This window comes from Erythrolamprus reginae, chromosome Z, assembly GCF_031021105.1.
Source record: "Erythrolamprus reginae isolate rEryReg1 chromosome Z, rEryReg1.hap1, whole genome shotgun sequence".
Taxonomy (NCBI): Eukaryota; Metazoa; Chordata; class Lepidosauria; order Squamata; family Dipsadidae; genus Erythrolamprus; species Erythrolamprus reginae.
This window is the reverse complement of record NC_091963.1, coordinates 33,288,824-33,311,343: the sequence shown is the minus strand read 5'-3', so window position 1 is coordinate 33,311,343 and position 22,520 is coordinate 33,288,824. Positions and strand designations below refer to the sequence as shown.

Sequence of the window (22,520 nt, the reverse complement as noted above, 5' to 3'; positions counted from 1 at the left end):
CCTCTGAACCCTACAGTTTTTTAACTAAACCAGTTCTAAAAGAATGCCTAGGATGTTATACATATGAAAAGACTCTAATGAAAGAGTATACAGATGTCTTTCATGCATTTAAATTGGAAAGACTAATTTTGAAGCTAAAAGGCAAACAACATTGTGCTAGGAGCCATATGCTTCATATTATCGAAGTATTTCATGCACAGGTCTGTCATTCAATGAGAAACAACACAGACTGAAACAGAGGAGATCTTGAAAGAAATTACTTGTGGGAAATCAAACCATCCCTAAATGTGTGTTTTATTATCTTTGGGTGTTCTTTTCTCAGTTACCACCATCATGAAACCAGTTCCCAGTACCCATGAAAAAGACTCCCCCTCAAACCACATATCAAGATGCAGAGCACTGTGACTACAGACTAGAGTTGGGTGAGAGGAATGGAAGCAGATGCAAATGTTGTTCTGTAGCCAGTAGTCTTGTTTCCATCAAAGGAGCTCGTATTGATGCCTGAACTCATGCTTCTTACAGATGCAAGATTTCCATAAAGCCAGAGTTGGGTACACGGCTATGGAATAAGCAGGAACTGAGTTATAATTCCCCATTAGTTTCCATTCAGTGCTAAATTGAAGAGAGTAGCACATAAAAACTGTCCATTTAAAATATATATATATATATATATATATATATCTCAAAAGGCAATCACGAGCCAGCCTAGGATTAGTTCATATGTGATAAGATAAAATAGTTACTCTTGTGCTACCTTGTACCAGTGTATCTATTGATAAAAGCTCTTGTCAAACAGTACATGTTCTTCATATATAAAGTTAGGCAGGAAAGGTTTTAATTCAGCTTTTTGGATTTTTCGGACATTTTGCCTAACCTCTATGTCATTCCTATCTCTCTCTTAAATGTTTGATCACAGCTAAATCCATATTGATTCATATGACATATTTAAGTTGCCTTTGTCTATATAATAAGTAATAGTCCATCTTACTATGTTTTGATATTATTATGCTTATAAGAGATGACTAGAGTCCTTGAGGAAATAGTTATATATTAGACATTATTGAGCTAGCTGGATCAACACTTAAATACATTTTCCTCTTTTAAAAAGTGTCCAAGGGTGTCCACCCCTCCCTCATCCTTTCTTTAAAAAACATGTTATCATAGCTTTTCTTTTTGAAAACACCTAGAAAGTATACCTGTTTCCTACTTATCTATATGAAGCAGTCATTTGTACAGATAGTCTCTTTCTTCCTCAAGGAACAGAAAATTGCTTTAAAGAAAAGAATAATGTAAAATCAGATTGATGAATCTTTCTTAGCAAATTGAATCCTAAAACACAGAATGAAAATAGGACTTCGTACAGAACAATAGAACACTCTTCAACCAGAAAGTTATAATTCCACTAATTTTCCAGCTGAATTTGGTATAATAGGTCAGGATTGTAGTCTAAAAGCAAAGAAGTCTAGGAAGTGGCTTAGCTTAGCTTTGCTTGGGGTTCAAGATATTAATGGGTGAAAGGAATATCTTGAGCCCTTCAAATATCTATTTGCCCTTTAAAATTCCCTAACTCCACTCTCACCAAAGAAAGGCTTTAAGGCAGTGGTTCTCAACTTTTCTAATGCCGCGACCCCTTAATACAGTTCCTCATATTGTGGTGACTCCCAATCATAAGTCTAGCGCTAATTCTCCTAACAGAACTTTAAGCTGATTGGCAGTAAGGTTAGAAGAACATGTAAATGCTTGATTGGTCAGTTGTAAAAATATGTTCCAAGGCACCAGAATAGAAGCTTTAGTTCCTAACACCAGGGCCGCCGATAGGCCAGTATTACTGCTACTGGCGTCAGAGGCCCAGCCAAATTGAAAAATGGGGGGGGGGAGTTTAATACATAAGTAGTTTTAAAATGGCGGGGGGGCAGACACTTAGGCTGTATGGGGCCCCAAAATTCCTGATGGCGGCCCTGCCTAACACCATGGGAAATTTGTCTTTCCCCATGATCTTAGCCGACTCTTGTGAAACGGTCGTTTGACCCCCCAAAGGGGTCCCCACCCCCCCAGGTTGAGAACCACTGCTTTAGGGGCAGCAGAAAGAAACTGCATATGGCTTGTGCTTTTCGTACTACTGCTTTAAGTCTTAGGCTTTTTGTTATTGTTGCTCATTTTTGCTGTTGTAAATGCAGAAGTTCAGACCAGTTTGCCTGAACCGGTAGTGACCCATTGGTGATATCATGGAACCGATTTGGTTGGTGCTGGTCCGAGGGGTGTGTGTGCCATCTTTTTATTTTGTTTTTGGGATTTTTTAAATGGGGGTGGGTGGGTATTTTTTTTCCTTCTGAGCATGTGCAGAAGCCAAGTTTCCAGCATTGCGCATGCATCACCATCTTGGTTTTGGTTTTTTATTTTTATTTTTTGGTACTATGCATGTGGGTAGGCACAAGAGGAAGCAAACTGACTTAGCAAGTTAGAACCCACCCCTGTGCAAATGTGCTGAAGATAAGCTAATGTAGTTAGTAAAATCATGCTGCATTGTGAGTTGCAAAATCAAAAACAAAGACCTACCCTTGAGTGATTGATGAGAACACTATGTGAATGCAATGGACTGGAAAGTCATCATCTTGTCTTTTCCTTAGCCACGGGAAAGACATACTAGAGGGACCTCTTTTCTTCTGGCTACGCATAAGAAGGGTTTACATGGCATGGAAATGTGTTACACCAAGCAGAAGCTCATGAGTTTACAGGGCACACAGTAAATCTGTTTAGTATCTGAGGCACAAAAGAGAACAGCACTCTTTTGATAGTGATGCCTGGCCCCTTTCATTTTCTTTTCTAAATATACCATTTGCTTCCAATTCATTGAGTGGCATTTTGCAACTGTGCATACTTTTCGTGTGGTAGACTCTGATTGGTGAGTGGTTGTTTTCTTAATTGGCATGAGTAAATGAAAGGTTACTGAGGCTCTGATGTAGTAGAGGTACTTCAGTCTGTTTAGACTGTTTGCCAAACTACAGCATCTGTTTTAACCCTCCATATTTCCCACTGAGTAATTTGTAAGAGGGGTAATATCCTAACCTCTCACCAAATGCAGCTATTCCTTGCTAGTATGTTTTTCATGTTTTAAGAACCATGACTGGCTACTGTTAGCCAATGCAAACAAGGAAAACAGAATTCTAGTCTTGTAATTAGATATAGTTATCTAGATAAACAAGACTAAGTGACTGTCCACCACTGCTTGAGAAGAATGGAAGGAGAATTCATTTCTTTCACTGAGATATCGTTTCTTATACAGTACATACAGTATACTTTCCAAGAAAAAGGTCCATAAGAAGGAAAGGGCTTGGTGTTTGTTTCCTATCTTAATTTATTACTTATTGGCATTAAACAGAGAAAGGGAAGGGCAGGTACTTATCCATGCTCCATTTATTAGAAGACTCTTAGGGGGAAAATCCTCACAGAGTATCTGTGGAGAAAAGGTAACTCCTTGCACCCTTTGAAGGCATGTTTGTCTTGGGCTAAGGAGCTAGGCATTATTTCAAAGGACAGAGGCTATAAATTGCCAGTCAGTATTAGATTGCCATATTTAGGCACCCTTGAGACCAAACTTATATTATATTCAGCTTCTTTGCAATTGTATTTTCTGAATTCAAAGGCTCTGCTCAATTTTTTGCTTGGCTTGTCTTAAGAAATTGAGATTTTTAAGAGTGACAGTTTTGTTTACCTGGTTACAATTTTATCTGACTGATCTGCTAAGAACTTGTTCCTTTCTGGGATCCAAGTCACCCTTAATCTAGGGGAGTGGTGCAAATTCTCTATCTGAGCAAATTTGAGTCCCTCAGCCTGAAGCTGCTTGCAAAAGTATGTTCCCCTTTGGAGCATTATCTCAGCTTCCTAATCACTGACCAGCTGTCTTGTTAGTGAATAGAACTGTGGGCCCCATGCCATGTTTCATGTGAGGTCTTGGCTGGGTGGCCAAGCAGGCAGCCTGCAACCACCATCATAGCAATTTGAGAGATATTGGCACAGACTTGTCTCCATTAATATCTGTTGTCACATGCTGTCATGCATCTTAAACCAGTGAGGAAAGGACCACTGGAGACAGAGGAAGTGTGCTGGTAGCGTTTAGTGTCTCTAGACATTGTCCTTGAGGTTAAACAAGTGGATGCATTTATATGATGTCCATAAACAGTTGTTAGGAAGCAAAATCTGAATGTTGACCCTATCACCATTCCAATAAGAAAAATGATTTCAGCACATGTCATCTCTTAAATGTTAACAACAATTAACAAAATAATTCAATTCAACAAATGCATTTTCAGATATAACCTTAACTTCATTTAGTAAACATTATAGCTTGGGGAAATCATCCAGGAGTCCACGTTTTGGCCGGCCAGGAAGGACGTCTTTATGACGTCAAAACTCTGCCCATGGAATTCCCTATTGGGATTCCCCCCCTCCGTTTGAGCCTCCCGACCGGCTGACAGCTCTGCAGCTCTTCTGGCAAGATGACAGCTGGGCGGCGGGGCTTCTCGGTGGCCACCCGAACGCCGAAGCTGAACCTTTGCTGAACTTCTGGGTTCGGTGTTCGGGGGAACGCCGAGAAGCCCCCCGGCTGTTTCAAAAGGTGACAGCCGGGTGGCGGCACTTCTCGGCGGCCTTACAAACCCGAACGCCGAACCCGAACTTCCGGGTTCGGCGTTCGGGCAGTGGGTTCGTAAGGCAAAAAAAGTTCGTATGAAGAGACATAAATTTTCCGAACCCCGGGTTCATATCTCGAAAACTTATGACGAGGGGTTCGTATCACGAGGTACTACTGTAGTTTATTGTGAACCACTGAGTCGAAGGCTTTACAGAAGTCTATGTAAATTGCATCTATGGATTTGTTCTGATCGAGATGTGAGGTTCATATGTTTTTGCGGTGTAGGAGTTGCAGGTTACAGGATAATTTTTTTCTGAAACCAAATTGTTTGTTAGAGAGTAGGTTGTTAGTTTCTAGGTAGAGGTTAATGGATTGGTTTATGATTGATTTCATGACTTTGCATCTGGCGCAGCATAGAGACATTGGTCTAAAGTTGTCTACTAGACTGGGATCTCCTTTTTTGAAAATGGGGATGACCCTGGCTACTGACCATAGGTTTAATAGGAAACTGATCCTGAAGGATTTTTCAAAGATTATGCTTAGTGGTTCAGCTATGGCTGTGGAGAGCTTTTTTAGGAAGTATGCACATAGTCCATCAGTCCTGATTGATAGAAAAGATTTTAGGTCATATAGTGGTTTTTCAACGTTGCCTTCAGTGAAGTCTATTCATGTTAAATTGTGAGTATTTGTGATACGACTAGGGAGTTTGGGGCATGAGCCGTTGCTGTTTACAAAGACTGAGCCAAAGAATTGGTGAACAGGTTAGCTTTGACTATTTCATCGTAACAGTCTTTGGTGTTGGGTCCTTAGTGGTTAATAAATTACCAGTATACAATAGAATGTTGTTTGAATCAGAATGAAAAGATATGAGGTATAATTCTATGTTTCATTCATATAATTTTGCATTTTTATCATTCTATTGAAAAATGAATGTATGGGTGGATATAATATTGTTTGTATATTTTCCAGTTAATTCCATTGTTTTGAAATATGCTCACTTTATGATATGTGGTATCCCATATCGGAGAGGGGCGGCATGCAAATCTAAATAATAATAATAATAATAATAATAATAATAATAATAATAATAATAATAATAATAACAATCCCAAAATCTTACATTTTTGCTTCTTCTGCTTCATTTCTCCTAGGATATGATGTTTCAGCTGCTGCGAGGTCTTGATTTTCTACATTCACATAGAGTGGTCCACCGTGATTTAAAGCCCCAAAATATTCTAGTTACCAGCAGTGGACAAATAAAATTAGCTGACTTTGGCCTTGCACGAATCTACAGTTTTCAGATGGCTCTTACTTCTGTGGTAAGTTTCAATATATTTTACTTAATTTAAAATCTAATTCCAAAATTAGGTTTTGTATAGGTGCAATTTCATCTGTATGAAAAAATATCTGAGAAAACTGATAAATCAGGATTCTTATCTGTCAGTCTTTCAACATAGTCCAACAAAGTCCAGATAAGAAAATACCGTGAGTAACAATATGATCTTTATTGTAAGTTACAATAACAAAATTGTGCAAATCTGAATGCATGTGAAGAAATCTTCCCTAGTTCTGTGGAAAATTTCTTCAATTTTCCTTTCATTGTGTTCAGAAATGATCAAATTAGTATACTAGTGAAAAAAGTATTCAAAAAAACCATTCCAGTTGCTAGAACCAACCTTTTTTACTCGGGTCACATATGTCCCGGAGGACTCTAAGTGTTCAAAACTTATTTTTTTCATTTCATTATGTTCAGAAATGTTCAAGTTAGTAGGCCAATGCCAAAGATGGTCAAAAAATTCTGATTTGGTAGGCTATTCTATCTATAAATCTTTGGAGAGGGGCGGCCTACAAATCTAATTAATAATAATAATAATAATAATTATTATTATTATTATAATAAATTTAAAAAAGTGCACACAGCCATTGGGGGGAGGCCCTTTTCTGTGCAAAATAAACAAATAAGCATCAATTTTTTTCATTTCAATTTTCATATCATTGTGTTCAGAAATGTTCAAATTTGTTTCCCAATACCAAAGATGGTCAAAAAAGTAAGATTTTGCAGCCTAATCTAGGTGAAAATGAACAATATTTCACAAAAATGGGGGTGGTGGGGGTGTTGATGAGCAAAATAAACAAATAAGCATTATTTTTTTCACTTCAATTTTCATTTCATTGTGTTCAGAAATGTTCAAATTAGTACACTAGTGAAAAAAGTATTCATAAAGTCCATTCCAGTAGCTAGAACCAACCTTTTTATACTCCGTGTCTAAAAGACCTGGAGGGTAACAAGTGTATAGTAAATGGGAGGGGAATACCAGGATTAATATAATTTGGGATTTTAGATAGTTATGTAATTTTAACTTAATTGGATTTAATCTTATTGTAATTTACTGTTTTTTATATGTTGTAAGCCACCCCGAGTCTTCGGAGAGGGGCGGTATAGAAATCCAATAAACAAACAAACAAACAGTCATAAAGCACTTCAATAGCAATAGCAAAGTCTATAATAACAAAGGAAAAAGAGAGAAACTAGCTCATCTCTAAAGGTTTATGGAGATTTTCAGTCAACCAGGTCATGGTTATCGCAAAGGTGCTTTTTCAAGAAGCAACTGGACTTCCTGGTTTTTCTTTGGAGATGTTTTGCTTCTCATCCAAGAAACATTTTCAACTCTTAAACTCTTGAGCTGAGAAGCAAAATGTCTTCGAAGAAAAACCAGAAAGTCCAGTTGCCTCTTGAAAAAACACCTTTGGAACTTGCCCAACGAATTAAATAAACATGTTTTTTTAGTTGCTTTGTTCATATATTTAAAATGACCCCAACAGGGTCATTATATTTGATTTCACCAGCTTTATACATAAATTCCTTTAGAGGTTACCATACATATTTTGTTTGTCAATTAGATAGCATATGTTAACAATGAGTTGCACTAGGTCCTGCAGTAGGAACTAGGAGACAATTTAAACAGACAATTAAAATCATTTGTAACGGCATGATACAAGCAGGCAAGGCTTCCCTGTCGCCAGCACTACTGGTGCGCTCCCGGTGACCGGTGCGTGTCCGGCAGGCGTGCCTGTGTGCACTGGCACAAGATTCGACTTCTGCACATGCGCAGAAGCCGAATCTCACGTGCAGATGCTTGGAAGCAAAAAATGCCAAAAATTTGTGAAATCTCACGCACACCAGCATCCTTGCAAGAGATTTGTCTTCCTGTGCATGCGCAGAAGCCAAATTCACGTGGGTGCCCTTCCACCAGTCATGTGGAGTTGTGCGCGCAGCTCCATTTTTGCTACCATTTAATGGCAGGAGCCCATTACTGGATACAAGGCTTAATCCATAGTTTAAATGTTGTCTATCAAAATAGGAATGCCTTAGCCATTTGCATAAACTGTGAATTCTTTATTTTTTTTAAAAATTATTATTATTTATTAGATTTGTATGCTGCTCCTCTCTTATATCTGGCATCACTGCCTAGAAGACTTTATCTTAACTAGCTATACCTGGACAAAGAAAATGATAGTTGTAATAGTTGGGATGGTCTCCTTAAGAAAAACTGATCTAAGCTGGCCTTAAATCATTTATGGTTTTATGGATAATCAACTATTTCTTTATTTCTGATTAATATTTAATCAAAAAATGAGGTAGTTTATGCAATACTAAAGTTACATGCTTCGTGAATCAGGTTCTTGTAAACATCCTCATTGCTACATTTGTAATGTTGACCCTGATGTTTGTGAACATGGTTTTAAAAGTTGTTTGGAGCAAAGGCCTTGCAAAAGGCCTGGGGATTTTAAAAGAAGTATTTTCATGTACAGTGGAGAAAAAAAGTATTTAGTCAGCCACCAATTGTGCAAGTTTTCCCACTTAAAAAGATGAGAGAGGCCTGCAATTGACATCATAGGTAGAGGTCAACTATGAGAGGTAAAATGAAAAAACAAATCCAGAAAATCACATTGTCTGATTTGGAAAGAATTTATTTGCAAATTATATAGGTAAGTAAATAAATGTTTATGGCAAGGAAGTTTGTAACATTTTATATCATTTTATATCATTTAATTTTCCTTTGGGGAAGAAAAGAAATCATCTAGGATAGTGATGGCGAACCTTTTTACCCTCGGATCCCGAAAGCACATGTGCACACACTATCGCATCTGTGCGAGTGCCCACACCCATAATTCAATGCCTGGGGAGGGCAAAAATTCCCTATCCCGGAGGCCCTCTGGAGGCCAGAAACAGACTGTTTCCTAACTTCTGGTGGGCCCAGTAGACCTGTTTTTCATCCTCCCCAGGCTCTAGAGGCTTCCATGGAACCTGGGGAGGGCAAAACCTCCCTTCCCCAACCCCCTCCCCCGGAGGCCCTCCAGAAGCTAAAATTGCCCTCACAGAACCTCTGTGCGAGCTGAAAATCAGCTGGCTGGTGTGCACATGTGTGCTGGAGCTGAGGTAGGGCAACAGCTTACATGCCGGCAGATATGCCATAGGTTCACCATCACTGATCTAGGAGAGCAATATTGCTGTCAGGTATGGAAGACATTTTTTCATTGGGCCTTCAGGCTTGCCACGTTTTCTACTGTAAGAAACTGGGAGTGGGGATTGTATGGAGCTAGAATGATACATAGTCATAATAACATTCCTTTTTCAGTGAGTCAAGGAAATCTTACCCTGTACCTGACCAGTTGGAATTGGGAGGCATCTCCAGTTGGGATGGTGCATTGATTGGACAGTGTGATGGATATGTGGGTGCTGGGCAGGGTCTTGAACTTTCAGTTGGTTGGGGATGACCTGGAAGCTTTCAGATCTGAGTTTCCCCCGATGTGCCAATATGCCATCTCTTATAAAATGGAACTTTGAGGAAACTCAAGCCTTGGAATTTTCTTTCGCTGGGGGTGTTACTTGGAACTTGACAACTGTTTCACAAAGTCCAACAGTCTGTTTTCACAATGGCCAAAGTCACTGCACAAGGAAGCCCAGAAATCTCCCAGCAGAGAGTCTCCAGAGGCTGCCATCATAGCTGTTTAATTTTTTTTTAAGCTGAGTTATTATTTGCTTTTATGTACAAAGATTTCAATGCAGCTTCAAAAGAAGTTAATGCGTCTAATTGATATGAGCTTAATATCCAATTTAGTAGCAAAAATATTGTTTTAATAAAAATATATTGCTATAAAATATGTTCAGGTTGTTTATATTAGGGATAATTTAAAGATCCCTTCCTATGGCTGGCTTTTTATTTTGTTTTGGGCTTGCTATGGGCTTCTATAATAGTGTATTTATGTAAACATATTTATTTGGATAAGAATTGGGGAAAAATAAATGAACACTTATGTTGCTTTACCCATTTATATTAAAACTTTCAAATGCAAAGCATCATGAACATTGAAAAGGTAAAATATATCCAAACAGAATATTAGTAAGCAATCTTATATTGCTGAATGGCATACATGCTGCAGTTTGTAAATACTCAGTTTATTTGCATTTTAGTTTTTTTTAAAAATTGAAGATACTGTACACCATTTGTTGTGTAGGCATTCCATTGTATCCACTAAGGAATACACCATTTCAAAAACTCCATGCAACAGAGGCATGGATACTTTCAACTATTTGTGACACTACATGCTTTCTCTACCTTATGCCACTGAAGCAGCAGAAATTTTAAATAAGTAAAGGCCTCCCTATCGTATCAGTTCTTGTGGGAAAATATGCTTCAGTGACTTACTGGCGCTGCCTGAGGAATGTGGCATTTCAAAGTACCTTTTTACAGTGGGAAAGAATTTGGTCAAGAATAAACAGTCTGACCTTGTTAAATGGACCAAAGTCCGTACATATCCCAGTTCCAGAAAGCTAGTTTTTACTAGACTGTGAAAGAAAGCTCAGTTTTCAATTACTGCTATTTGAATTTGGGGTAAGCAGCAGCACTTTAGAGAATCCTTGCATGCATTGTAATTTTAAATGTTCTCTTTGAGGCAATGCAGCATATTGGTATTATATTTAGAACAAATGATTTTGTCTAAAAATACCTCTATCAATCCAGTGCTAATAATAATTAATGTTTAATGTTAATGAAAATGAATAATCTCATCCCACGATAATAGCCATTCTTAAAAAGCACACAAGGCAGGTTAATTTATTTGGGGACTTTGTAGACCCCAAAGAAAAATTAGACGAGAGAAGGAATAGAATAAGGAATCTCTATGACACAACATTGGAACACTAATTAATTTGTTGTTGTCTTTCCCCCTCTCCCCATTGTTACTCAGTTTGGAGTGAGGGGATTTTGCTAGGGATCGTAAATAGTTTTCTGTACCCTGGTGTATTCAAAATTTCTGCCTTCTATAATTTGACGTGATCCTGAAATGTTAGGATTTCTTTACAATTTGCCAATCTGCAATCAACACTGCAGATGTTGTAGTAGGAATTTGGGGAATACACAGTAGTCCTAACCAGTGTTCCCTCTAATATTTTTTCGGTGTGGGCGGAAAAGTATAATGTCTGAGCGACAGTCCATTTGGGACTGGGCGGCATAGAAGAACAAACAATCAAACAAACAATAGGAAAAAAATTCCCTTCTTTTTTATTACAAGAAATTAATAATAACAAAACCAAAATCTATTACTATTAAAACGAAAACAACCAGCAAAACCAAAAGCACAACTATTAATAAATCCATGCTTCAAAATCTTCATTTCTTAAATATTTATCATAGTATTATAGTAATCTAGTAATACTATAAAAATCTATCTGAACACCAATGCATCAATTAATATATTTCCATAAATTATACTTTTTTATACTTTCATTCAGTATTTCCAAGCTCAATTAATTTTCAGACACTTAGCATTTACTATTATTAACTTTCATCAATCTTCTACATTTCCAAGTACATTTTAAATTCATAATGCAAACTCATAAAATCATATAGTACATATCATAAACCCCTTATTTATCACATGTATCTTCCATTAATTTTTCCTATGTAATTCTATATAGTTCTAAAATTCTAATCCAATTTTACGAATTAATAGATCCTAATATTAAACAACACCTAAATATATCTTTTACCAATATTCCATAGTCAATCCATATTTAATAATCAATCATCCCTTCTCAAATTTCTACCACTGTTCTCATTTCTGGGTCCCTCTCCTTGTCTCTCCCCCTTTTCTCTCTCATTTGTTTCTCATTTCTCCCTCTTCCTCCCTTTTTCTCTCATTCCTTCCCTCTCTCACTTCTCTTTTTTTCCATCCCTGTCTCTTCCCCCCTTGTGTCTGTCTGTCTGTCTGTCTGTCTCTCTCTGTGTGTGTGTGTGTGTGTGTGAACTCTTGAACTATTTCCAAAAACAGGTGAGGACTGCGTTTTTCCCCCTCTGTTATTATTTTACCATATGTTTTAAATCAAGAGTCACTTCTCTCTCTCTTTTGTTTCTCTCTTTCCTCTCATTCTCTGCCTCAATCATTTTCCCATTTCTCTTTTTTCCCTTTTTGCTCTCATTTCTCTCTCTCTCTTCCTTCCTCTCTTCTCTCTCCCCCTTGCTTTCTTTCTCTCTCTCTCTCGCTTTCTTTCTTTCTCTCTTTCTCTCTCTCCCCCCTCTTACCCCCTTTCTCTCTCCCCCCCTTTCTCTCTCCCCCCTCTTTCCTCCTCTTTCTACCTGTTTAATGGTGGCCAGGTCCATGCTCTTGATGCGGGCTGCCGCCGTCTCGTATGGTTGGCAGAGGGAATGCGGTGGCAACAGGCAGCCCCCAGCACGGCAGCGGGGGAGGAGGCAAAGTTCAGGGCCGAGTAGGCCAAGGCCGGGCCCGTCGCTCCTGGCTCCAATACCGGGATTGGGCGGCGGAGGGTGCCCGGTGGCAGGGGGGCAGCCTCCAGCACAGTGGTGGGGGAGGGAGCAAAGCTCATGGACAAGCCCAGAGCAGCAGCCGCTTCGGCCGCACTAGGGCCGAGTAGGCTGAGCCTGGGCCCGGGCCCGTCACCCCCAGCTCCAGGGGGCAGTCTCAGTGTGGCGGCAGGGGATTTGTATGCCGCCCCTCTTCGAAGACTCCGAAGTATTGCCCAAGCGTATACCCTTCAGGCCTTACTTGTATCTGTACATCCTATGGCTATTGCTCCAGGAGTGCAGCTATATCTGCAGCATGAGGAGGTCTGCAGAACCGCTACCTGGTCTTCTATGATTCCCTTCATCAGACATTATAAACTGGCTTCCTTCGCTTTGACCAAAGCAGCATTTGGCAGGCTCATCTTGCAAAGAATGTACAAAGATATGAGGCTCACCTGTTAGAACAGCCAAGCTGAATGTGCCATTCATGGATATCTCAACCCACTATGGAGAAAGGGCTACTCTGAGACGCCTTTTCTGTTGGTGGTGGAAATAGCATCCAGCCCCACCCGGGTTGTGGTCCAGTCCTGGGGCACCTTTGGATGATTTCAGGATATATGTCAATATGCATCAATCTCTTCATTTCAAGCTGGAACGGCATGTCATTACAGTTTGCTTGCTCAGTCCAATAAGAAGACAGACAGAGTTAACCCATTCCTGGATGCTATCTCCACCACCAAGGTGTGTCAGGTAAGACCAACACCTTATTTAGAAAACTGCTGCTAAGTGGAAATTCTGAGAGTAGCACTTATCTGAAGAGCACCAGATTAAGAGGACGGTTTTACAAAACATCTCTTGTTGATAAACTAATTAGAAATATAAAAAACAAAGTTTTGTGTGTTGAGTAGTTTATAGTGGGTTATATAATAATATTAACTTAATAACAATAGAGAAGACAAGAAATCTATTGATGTGCTCATACTTGATTTCTTTGGTTTCTTCTAAATTAGGTCAGGAATGGCGGAAAACAAAAATACAGTGATAACAATAACTTATTGGACCCAAATCAGCATGGCTTTACTGAAGGCAAATCATGTCAGACTAATCTCATTGATTTCTTTGACTATGTCACAAAGGTGTTGGATGAAGGTGGTGCCGTGGATATTGCCTACCTGGACTTCAGCAAAGCCTTTGATATGGTTCCACATAAAGAGCTGATAGATAAATTAGTGAAGATTGGACTTAATCCCTGGATAGTTCAATGGATTTGCAGCTGGCTGAAGCATAGACATCAGAGAGTTATTGTTAATGGCGAGTATTCTGAGCAGAGTCAGGTTACAAGCGGTGTGCCACAAGGGTCTGTTCTGGGTCCTATTCTTTTTAATATGTTTGTGAGTGACATAGGGGAAGGTTTGGTAGGGAAAGTTTGCCTATTTGCCGATGACTCTAAAGTGTGCAATAGGGTTGATATTCCTGGAGGCGTCTGTAATATGGTAAATGATTTAGCTTTACTAGATAAATGGTCAAAGCAATGGAAACTGCAGTTTAATGTTTCCAAATGTAAAATAATGCACTTGGGGAAAAGGAATCCTCAATCTGAGTATTGTATTGGCAGTTCTGTGTTAGCAAATACTTCAAAAGAAAAGGATTTAGGGGTAATGATTTCTGACAGTCTCAAAATGGGTGAACAGTGCAGTCAGGCGGTAGGGAAAGCAAGTAGGATGCTTGGCTGCATAGCTAGAGGTATAACAAGCAGGAAGAGGGAGATTATGATCCCGCTATATAGAATGCTGGTGAGACCACATTTGGAATACTGTGTTCAGTTCTGGAGACCTCACCTACAAAAAGATATTGACAAAATTGAACGGGTCCAAAGACGGGCTACAAGAATGGTGGAAGGTCTTAAGCATAAAACGTATCAGGAAAGACTTCATGAACTCAATCTGTATAGTCTGGAGGACAGAAGGAAAAGGGGGGACATGATCGAAACATTTAAATATATTAAAGGGTTAAATAAGGTCCAGGAGGGAAGTGTTTTTAATAGGAAAGTGAACACAAGAACAAGGGGACACAATCTGAAGTTAGTTGGGGGAAAGATCAAAAGCAACATGAGAAAATATTATTTTACTGAAAGAGTAGTAGATCCTTGGAACAAACTTCCAGCAGACGTGGTAGATAAATCCACAGTAACTGAATTTAAACATGCCTGGGATAAACATATATCCATCCTAAGATAAAATACAGAAAATAGTATAAGGGCAGACTAGATGGACCATGAGGTCTTTTTCTGCTGTCAGACTTCTATGTTTCTATGTGATCCCTCGATTATCGTGAGGGTTCCGTTCCAAGACCCCTCGCGATAATCGATTTTTCGCGATGTAGGGTTGCGGAAGTAAAAACACCATCTGCGCATGCGCACCCTTTTTTTCATGGCCGCGCATGCACAGATGGTGGAGTTTGCGTGGGCAGCAGGGAAGACCCAGGGAAGGTTCCTTCGGCCGCCCAGCAGCTGATCTGCTCGGCAGCGCAGCAGCAGCGAGCAGACGAAGATCGGGGTTTCTCCTTTGTGTGGGCGGCGGGGAAACCCCGATCTTCGTCTGCTCGCTGCTGCTGCGGCCGCCCAGCAACTGATCTGCTCGGCAGCGCAGCAGCAGCGAGCAGACGAAGATCGGGGTTTCCCCGCCGCCCACGCAAAGGGGAAACCCCGATTCGGCTCCTCGCTGCTGCCGCGCTGCCGAGCAGATCAGCTGCTGGGCGGCCGAAGGAACCTTCCCTGGGTCTTCCTCGCTGATGCCCCCGCCCGCCCGCTGCCCGCCCGCCGCCCGCCCGCCGCCCGCCAGCAAGAGGGGGAGAGATAGAGAAAGAGAGAGAGGGAAAGAAAGAGATGAGAGAGGGAGGAAGAGAGTGTGAGAGAGGAAGAAGCAAGATAGAGAAAGAGAGAGAGAAAGAAAGATGAGAAAGGAAGGAAGAGAGTGGCATCATCGGGTGGGAAAAATCGCGATATAGCGTTTCGCGAAGAACGAGATCGCGAAAATCGAGGGATCACTGTAATGGTTTGTGAAGAGGGTGCTTAGACTAAATCCAAGGAACAAACTCTTCCTTCCCAGTTAATTAGTAGTTTGCTTACAATGCAATAGCTTTGTACTATGTTCCAGTGCCTGTTGTTGAACTCTAGAATATTTCAGGTGTATTATTTTCTTGATTAAATTAACTATTATGTAAATGTCAAGCCTGTTCCAGCCTGGGCATTTGGGAAAGAAAGCTCAACTCCATTTGTAGCAAAAGGTATATTTTACTAAAGCCAAGTGCTTACAGTGTAAACAAAGCCAGATTTGAATATTCCCATGTAAACCCAGTGTTTTTCCCCTCTCCCCCATGCCCTTGGTCCTTTCGTAAATGTCCAATGGTATTCAGACTAGGTGTTCTAGTAACATTCCTAAAGTTTGGCACCTCTGTGGGGGTTTGCATTCTGTCCTCATTCTCATGTCCTTGAATCTGCCAAGCTCTGTTCTGGGCTGGAACCTATGGTTCTTATCATCTTAGCATCCCACCTTTCTATCTCCCTCCCTGCTTTTATGGCAAAATGCCATCAAAGCAAAGCAGGGCTGAAGCAATATAATGGCAGATCTGACAGTAAAATTGTTTTTCTATCTCAGGGAATTAAATGATGGATTAACATATAATTATTTAATGATGCCATCTTTGGTGCTGGAGGAAGTTGTATGGTCCAAGATAGCACTGGTGCAGAAGCCTGGGGTGCTTCTAGCCTCATGACTTAAGAGATCAGATAACCATCGTAACTAAAAAGGGCTTTACATAGCTTTGTGTTGTGCATGAGTTGCACTCATTCCTAGAAAAAAGGATTCTGTATACAGTCAGTCTTGGCTTTGTCACCTTATGTTTGGATTGCTGTGATGTTTGTCTATTGTGTTCAAAGAGGACATTGACATCTAATGGGTTGTGGGTTGTACGCGATGTGTCTGCAGCTAGCTGGTAAAGCCTATATGGGCACAAAATGTTCTGCCACATGTTGGGCAGACATGTATGGGCATCATTGTTGCAGCGTTTGCAGCTCTGGCTTTGCGGATTGCTCACTTCTTTTTTGCACTGAATATTCTTCTGGCTTCAGATGTCTGGCAGCCTTGGTGGATCAGCATGCGCCATGTTGGTTGATCTTGTGCCAGGGTTTCCCAGGAGGTGGTGTCGATATCAAGGGACTTGAAGGAGGCTTTCAACGTGTCTTTGTATCACTTTCTTTGTCCCCCATGCGATCACTTTCCTTTAGACAGCTCACCATAGAGGAGCTGTTTAGAGATGTAATGGGCTGGCATCCTAGCAACATGGCTCGCCCATTGTCTCTGAGCTTTCATCAGCAGGGTGGGAATTGATGACAGGCGTGTTCTGGAAAGTAACTGAGTGACAGGCACCTTATCCTGCCACCAGATTCTCAACATTCTACGGAGGCAGGTCATGTGGAAGTGGTTCAATTGCCTAGCCCGTCTCTGTATACAGACCATGTCTCATTGGCATTCAACTGGGTAGTTAGCACTACTTCTCGGTAGACTTTGAGATTTGTAGCAAGGTTTATTCCACCTCGGTTCCACATGTTGGTTATTAGTCTGTCAAATTAAGAGCATGCCTTGGTGATTTGGCAGTTGACCTCAATGTCAATTATCACTGCACGGGAGAGGGTGCTGCCAAGGTATGTAAATTGGTCCACTGCGTATAGCTTTTGTTCCTTTACTGTGATGGCGGGCTCTTGATATTTGGCTTTTGGAGCTGGCTGATGCATCACTTTGGTTTTCTTTATGTTGATATGGAGCCCAAAGGCATTGCATGCTGCTGCAAAATTATCCACACTGGCTTACATTTCCTGCTCTGATCCAACATTCAGGGCACTGTCATCAGCAAAGAGGAGGTCACTTAGCACAGTCCCCTTTATCTTGGTGACAGCCTGGAGTCTTCACAGGTTGAACAGTTTCCCATTGATCCTGTATCTCGGGCTAACTCCCAAGAAACTGTTCTGGAAGGCATCTGACAGTATGGCTGAAAAATGTATGCTGAACAAGGTTGATGACCACACACACTCTTGCTTGATGCCGTTTGTGACCAAAAAGGCCTCTGAAGCTTCTCCATTTTCCAGCACATGGGCCATCATACCATTGTGAAATTGATGTACCATCATGATGAATTTATCAAGACACCCAAATTTTGACATGATGCACCATAGGCCTTCATGACTGACAGTGTCAAAAGCCTTAATGTGGTCCACAAAGGTGATGTACAATTCATGATTCTGTTCTTGACACTTCTCTTGGAGCTTTCGGACTGCAAAGATCATGTCCACAGTGCCACACTTTTTGCAGAAACCGCACTGTGCTTCAGGTAATAGATCCTGTTCCAGATGGTCAGTCAGGTGGTTCATCAATACTCATGTAATGATCTTGCCTGAGATGGAAAGCAATGATATTCATCTATGATTATCTCAGACTTGTCAATCACCTTTCCTTTTGTAGAGGTGGATGATGGACGCATCTTTCAGTTCCTGAGGAATGGTTCCTTGATTGCAGAAAGACTGGAACAGCTGAGTGAATTTGTCTACAAGCACTGCAGCACTATCCTTATAGATCTCTGCTGGTATTGCATCAGATCCTACGGCATTGCTACTGGACAGCTGGTTGATGGCTTGTTGGGTTTCAGTCTTTGATGATAGGGAGGCCAAACTATGGTTGATATCCACCTGGGGCATTCTGTCAATCGCCTCATTGTTGATGGAAGATGGGCGGTTCAATACAGATTGGAAATACTTGGCCCATCAGTGTAGAATCAAGGTCTTCTCAGTTATGAGAGTTGCACCAGCTGTGTCCACTAGAGGGGAGCTCCTGAGAGTTGAGGTCCATACACAGATCTGAGAGCTTCATAGAATCATTTAACATCATTTCTATCAGTAAACTTCTGAATTTCATCTGCTCAACATGGGGCTGCCCTTGAAGAATATCGAGAAGCTTTAGCTGATGAAATTTCAGGAGCACAAGCATTTGTGTGTGCTTCTATAATATGATATACTTCTGTTTCGTGAGATACATTGGGTGGCAGCCTGCTTCCAGGTCCAGTTCAGGATGCTGGTTTCTCTCTTTAAAGCCCTTTATGTCATGGAACCAAGGTTTTGGTTTTTTTTAGATTGCCTCTTCTAAGTCACATCTGCCCATTTCATCATGTCTGACAAGAGAGACATGTTACAGGTCCCATTTGTGCATTGGGCCTTCTCTTCCGTGGTGCTTGCCTTATGGAATATTCTTCTTTGCTGCCCTAGAATGAGATGGTTGGTTTCCACCCTTACTTACTTTCCAGAAGTCCCTCAGAACCTGGTTAAGTCATCTGATTTAGAGATCTCAAAGGACTGACGAAGTCTTTGAGGTGTCTCCCCTGTTGATTTATTCTCTTAATATTTTATGCTTTTTAAAAAAACTTTTTTTTAAGCTGCACAAATCAAAACTTTTAAATTAGTCTATTTTTGACATGTTTATGTTTTGTTTTGTTTTGTTTTGCTTTGCTTTTGCTCTACATCAGTGGCTTTCAACCTTTCTAATGCTGCATTCCCTTAATACAGTTCCTCATCTTGTGGTGAGCCCCAACCACAAGTCTTGCCCCATTTCTCCCAACAAAGCTTGATTGGCAGGAAGGTCAGAGGGATACCCCCACTGTAAACACCTGATTGGTCGGATTGTAAAAATATGTTCCAAGATGCAAGAATAGAAGCTGTAGTCCCTAACACCATGGGGAATTTGTATTTTTCCATGGTCTTAGACTACACTTGTGAAACAATCACTCAACCCCCAAAGGCAGCGGTCCCCAAACTACGGCCCGCGGGCCGGATGCGGCCCAACGAGATCTTTTAACCGGCCCGTGGCAAGCTCACGAGATTTTACTGGTCGATAAAATAAGCTCCCGAATCTCCTGTCAACTCACCGCGGTCGGCTGCTCAGCGAGAAGAAGGTGGAGAGGCAAGGGGGCGGGGAGGAAAGCGGGCCTGCAATTGGCCCCTTCCTTTGTCGCCTTTAGGGAGAGAAACTGTTGCTGCCCTATGGCAGAGCAGCAACAGTTCCTCTCCCTAAAGGCGAGAAAGAAATTGGCCAATTGCAGGCCCGCTTTCCTCCCCGCCCCCTTGCCTCTCCACCTCCTCCTCTCCTCCTCCTCCGCGGTGAGTGGACGCGAAATTCATGAAAAGGCGATTGGCAATTGAAAAACTGTCCATTGAAAGTCACAGCTAAGTGCACCATGGCTAAGTTTGTGTGTGGGGGGGAGGCGGCTGCTTGAAAACCCCTGACCTCCATCGCCTCCCCCCTACGGCACAAGGCGAGCACACCTCGCCGCTGACACAGGCGGCGGGGACTGCCCTGTCCCCCCTGCGCAAAACTACTTAGCCCCAGATCGCTCGCTTCTCCAGCCAGCAAAGCCGACTGCCCGGCTTTGCTGGCTGATGCAGGAAGGGAAAGCGTCACATTTAAAAAGCACGCCACTTTCTGGGACTGTGGCGCCGTGGTGGCCTTCAAGCGCGGCCCTTTGCGGCGCCCCACCACCCGTTCCTGCAGGAAGAGATCGGGCACTTTACCGGGAGGTGGAGGCGGCTGGGTGCCGGGGAGGGCGAAGGAGTGGCGCGCCTCTCAGCTGCAGAGCGGAACGGGGGTGGAGATCAGCGGCGGAGTCCGGCGCTGGGGCCATGCGGGACCGCTCATCCAGGCGCGCGTGGACCGGCAAGCCTGGATGAGCGGTCCCGCATGGCCCCAGGCCCCCAACGCCGGACTCCGCCGCTGATCTCCACCCCCGTTCCGCTCTGCAGCTGAGAGGCGCGTCCACTCCTTCGCCCTCCCCGGCACCCAGCGTCCGGCCCCACGCCGCCTCCACCTCCCGGTAAAGTGCCCGATCTCTTCCTGCAGGAACGGGTGGTGGGGCGCCGCAAAGGGCCACGCTTGAAGGCCACCACGGCGCCGCAGTCCCAGAAAGTGGCGTGCTTTTTAAATGTGACGCTTTCCTTTCCTGCATCAGCCAGCAAAGCCGGGCAGTCGGCTTTGCTGGCTGGAGAAGCGAGCGATCTGGGGCTGCGTAGTTTTGCGCAGGGGGGACAGGGGGACAGGGCAGTCCCCGCCGCCTGTGTCAGCAGCGAGGTGTGCTCGCCTTGTGCCGTGGGGGGGAGGCGATGGAGGTCAGGGGTTTTCAAGCAGCCGCCTTCCCCCCCCACAGAGATAAGAGAGAGAAAGAAAGAGAGGGACAGAGAGAAAGAAAGAGGGACAGAGAGAAAGAAAGAGAGGGACAGAGAGAAAGAAAGAGAGGGACAGAGAGAAAGAAAGAGACAGAGAGAAAGAAAGAGGGACAGAGAGTAAGAAAGAGAGGGACAGAGAGTAAGAAAGAGAGGGACAGAGAGAAAGAAAGAGGGACAGAGAGAAAGAAAGAGAGGGACAGAGAGAAAGAAAGAGAGGGACAGAGAGAAAGAAAGAGAGGGACAGAGAGAAAGAAAGAGGGACAGAGAGAAAGAAAGAGAGGGACAGAGAAAAAGAAAGAGAGGGACAGAGAAAAAGAAAGAGAGGGACAGAGAGAAAGAAAGGGACAGAGAAAGGGAGAGAGAGAAAGAGAAAGAAAGGTAGAGAGAAAGAGGGAGAGAGAAAGAGAGTGAGTGAGAGAAAGAGAAGAGAGAGAGAAAGAAAGAGGGGGGGAGAGAAAGAGGGAAAGATAGAGAGGGAGAGAGAAAGGAAAAGGAGAGATAGAAAGGGAGAGAGAGAGAAAGGAGGAGACAGAGAGAGGGAGAGAGAAAGAGGGAGAGATATAAAGAGAGTGAGTGAGAGAAAGAGAGAAGAGAGAGAAAGAAAGAGAGAGAGAGGACAGAGAGAAAGAAAGAGAACTAGAAAGACAGAAGGACAGAGAGAAAGGGAGAGAGAGAGAAAGAAAGAGGAAGAATAAATATTAAATATTGTATTTGTTCCCATTTTGTTTTTTACTTTAAATAATGTATGTGCAGTGTGCATAGGGATTTGTTCACATGTTTTTTTAATAGTCCGGCCCTCCAACAGTCTGAGGGACAGTGAACTGGCCCCCTGTGTAAAAAGTTTGGGGACCCCTGCCCAAAGGGGTCCCGACCTCCAAGTTGAGAACCATTGCTCTACACCATCCAGTCATTTATTATGAAATGAACAACCATATAAATTTGATAAATAAGTAATAAATAAATAAATAAATAATCAATACATAAACATTGGCTACTTTAATTAATTAATTAAATCACTGTAATTTGCATTCAGATACTCTCACTGTGAGCTCTGGCAATATAAAAGATTTACTTGAATCAAGCTTGACTATTTTTAATTTTATTTCTTTATTTCCTTTCCTAAATTAGTTTTTCTGGTATTTGTCCATTCCCTGCTTGGTTTTTCTGAAATCATGCAAGATTGACTATTTTTTTGCATTTTTTCCCCTCCATATTGAAAACAAACATATAACATCATATACCTTCAATACAACTTAGTAAATATGTATCATCTGCTAAGTATAATCATTCATACTTCTTACAGGGTGTCCAGCAAACCTGAAAAACAGGGAAATTAGGGAATTATCAGAGAAATTGGCAGTTCAGGAAATATCAGGGAATTATCAGGGAATTCATGAAAAAAACTGAATAAATCAGGGAAAAGACAAACTGTATTAAAATGTTTAAAAATCAGGAAAAATCATGTTTAAAAAAACCCAGATTATGCTGCCTGGTAGAATCAAGCAACAACTTGCTTCCTCAGCTACCAATATTTCTCCACGGCTTAGCCATTTGGTATGATATTATCTATGACCACGCCTTAACTAGATCGCAAGTTATAGGGAAATGTCAGGGAAATATCAGGGAATTTCAAAATGCTTTCCCCCTGGACACCCTGTTCTTAATTTCACATCCATTACTCTTGGTATATGTCATTTGTGTCATGCTGCTTCCTTTATCTAATTTTGTCACCTAGATTACACAAATTATTTATTTTCCAATTAAATTTATTGCTATTGCTTACTTCCTCTGCTAGTTGTGGTCTCTTACTTATTAAATCTAAACC

General features: G+C 41.8%; 1 protein-coding gene across 10 annotated transcripts in view; it reads left to right on the top strand.

Moving 5' to 3' along the window:
* CDK6 (cyclin dependent kinase 6) overlaps window positions 1-22,520 on the top strand; it is a 185,341-nt gene that overhangs the window by 57,240 nt on the left and 105,581 nt on the right. For all 10 annotated transcript variants that reach the window (XR_011556962.1, XR_011556961.1, XM_070729591.1 and 7 more), the window contains one exon: window positions 5,782-5,949. Coding sequence is in view for 8 of the 10 variants with exons in the window: in XM_070729591.1 (XP_070585692.1) it covers window positions 5,782-5,949 (168 nt within the window). In the remaining 2 variants the exon portion in view is untranslated. The remainder of the gene's footprint in view (window positions 1-5,781; window positions 5,950-22,520) is intronic.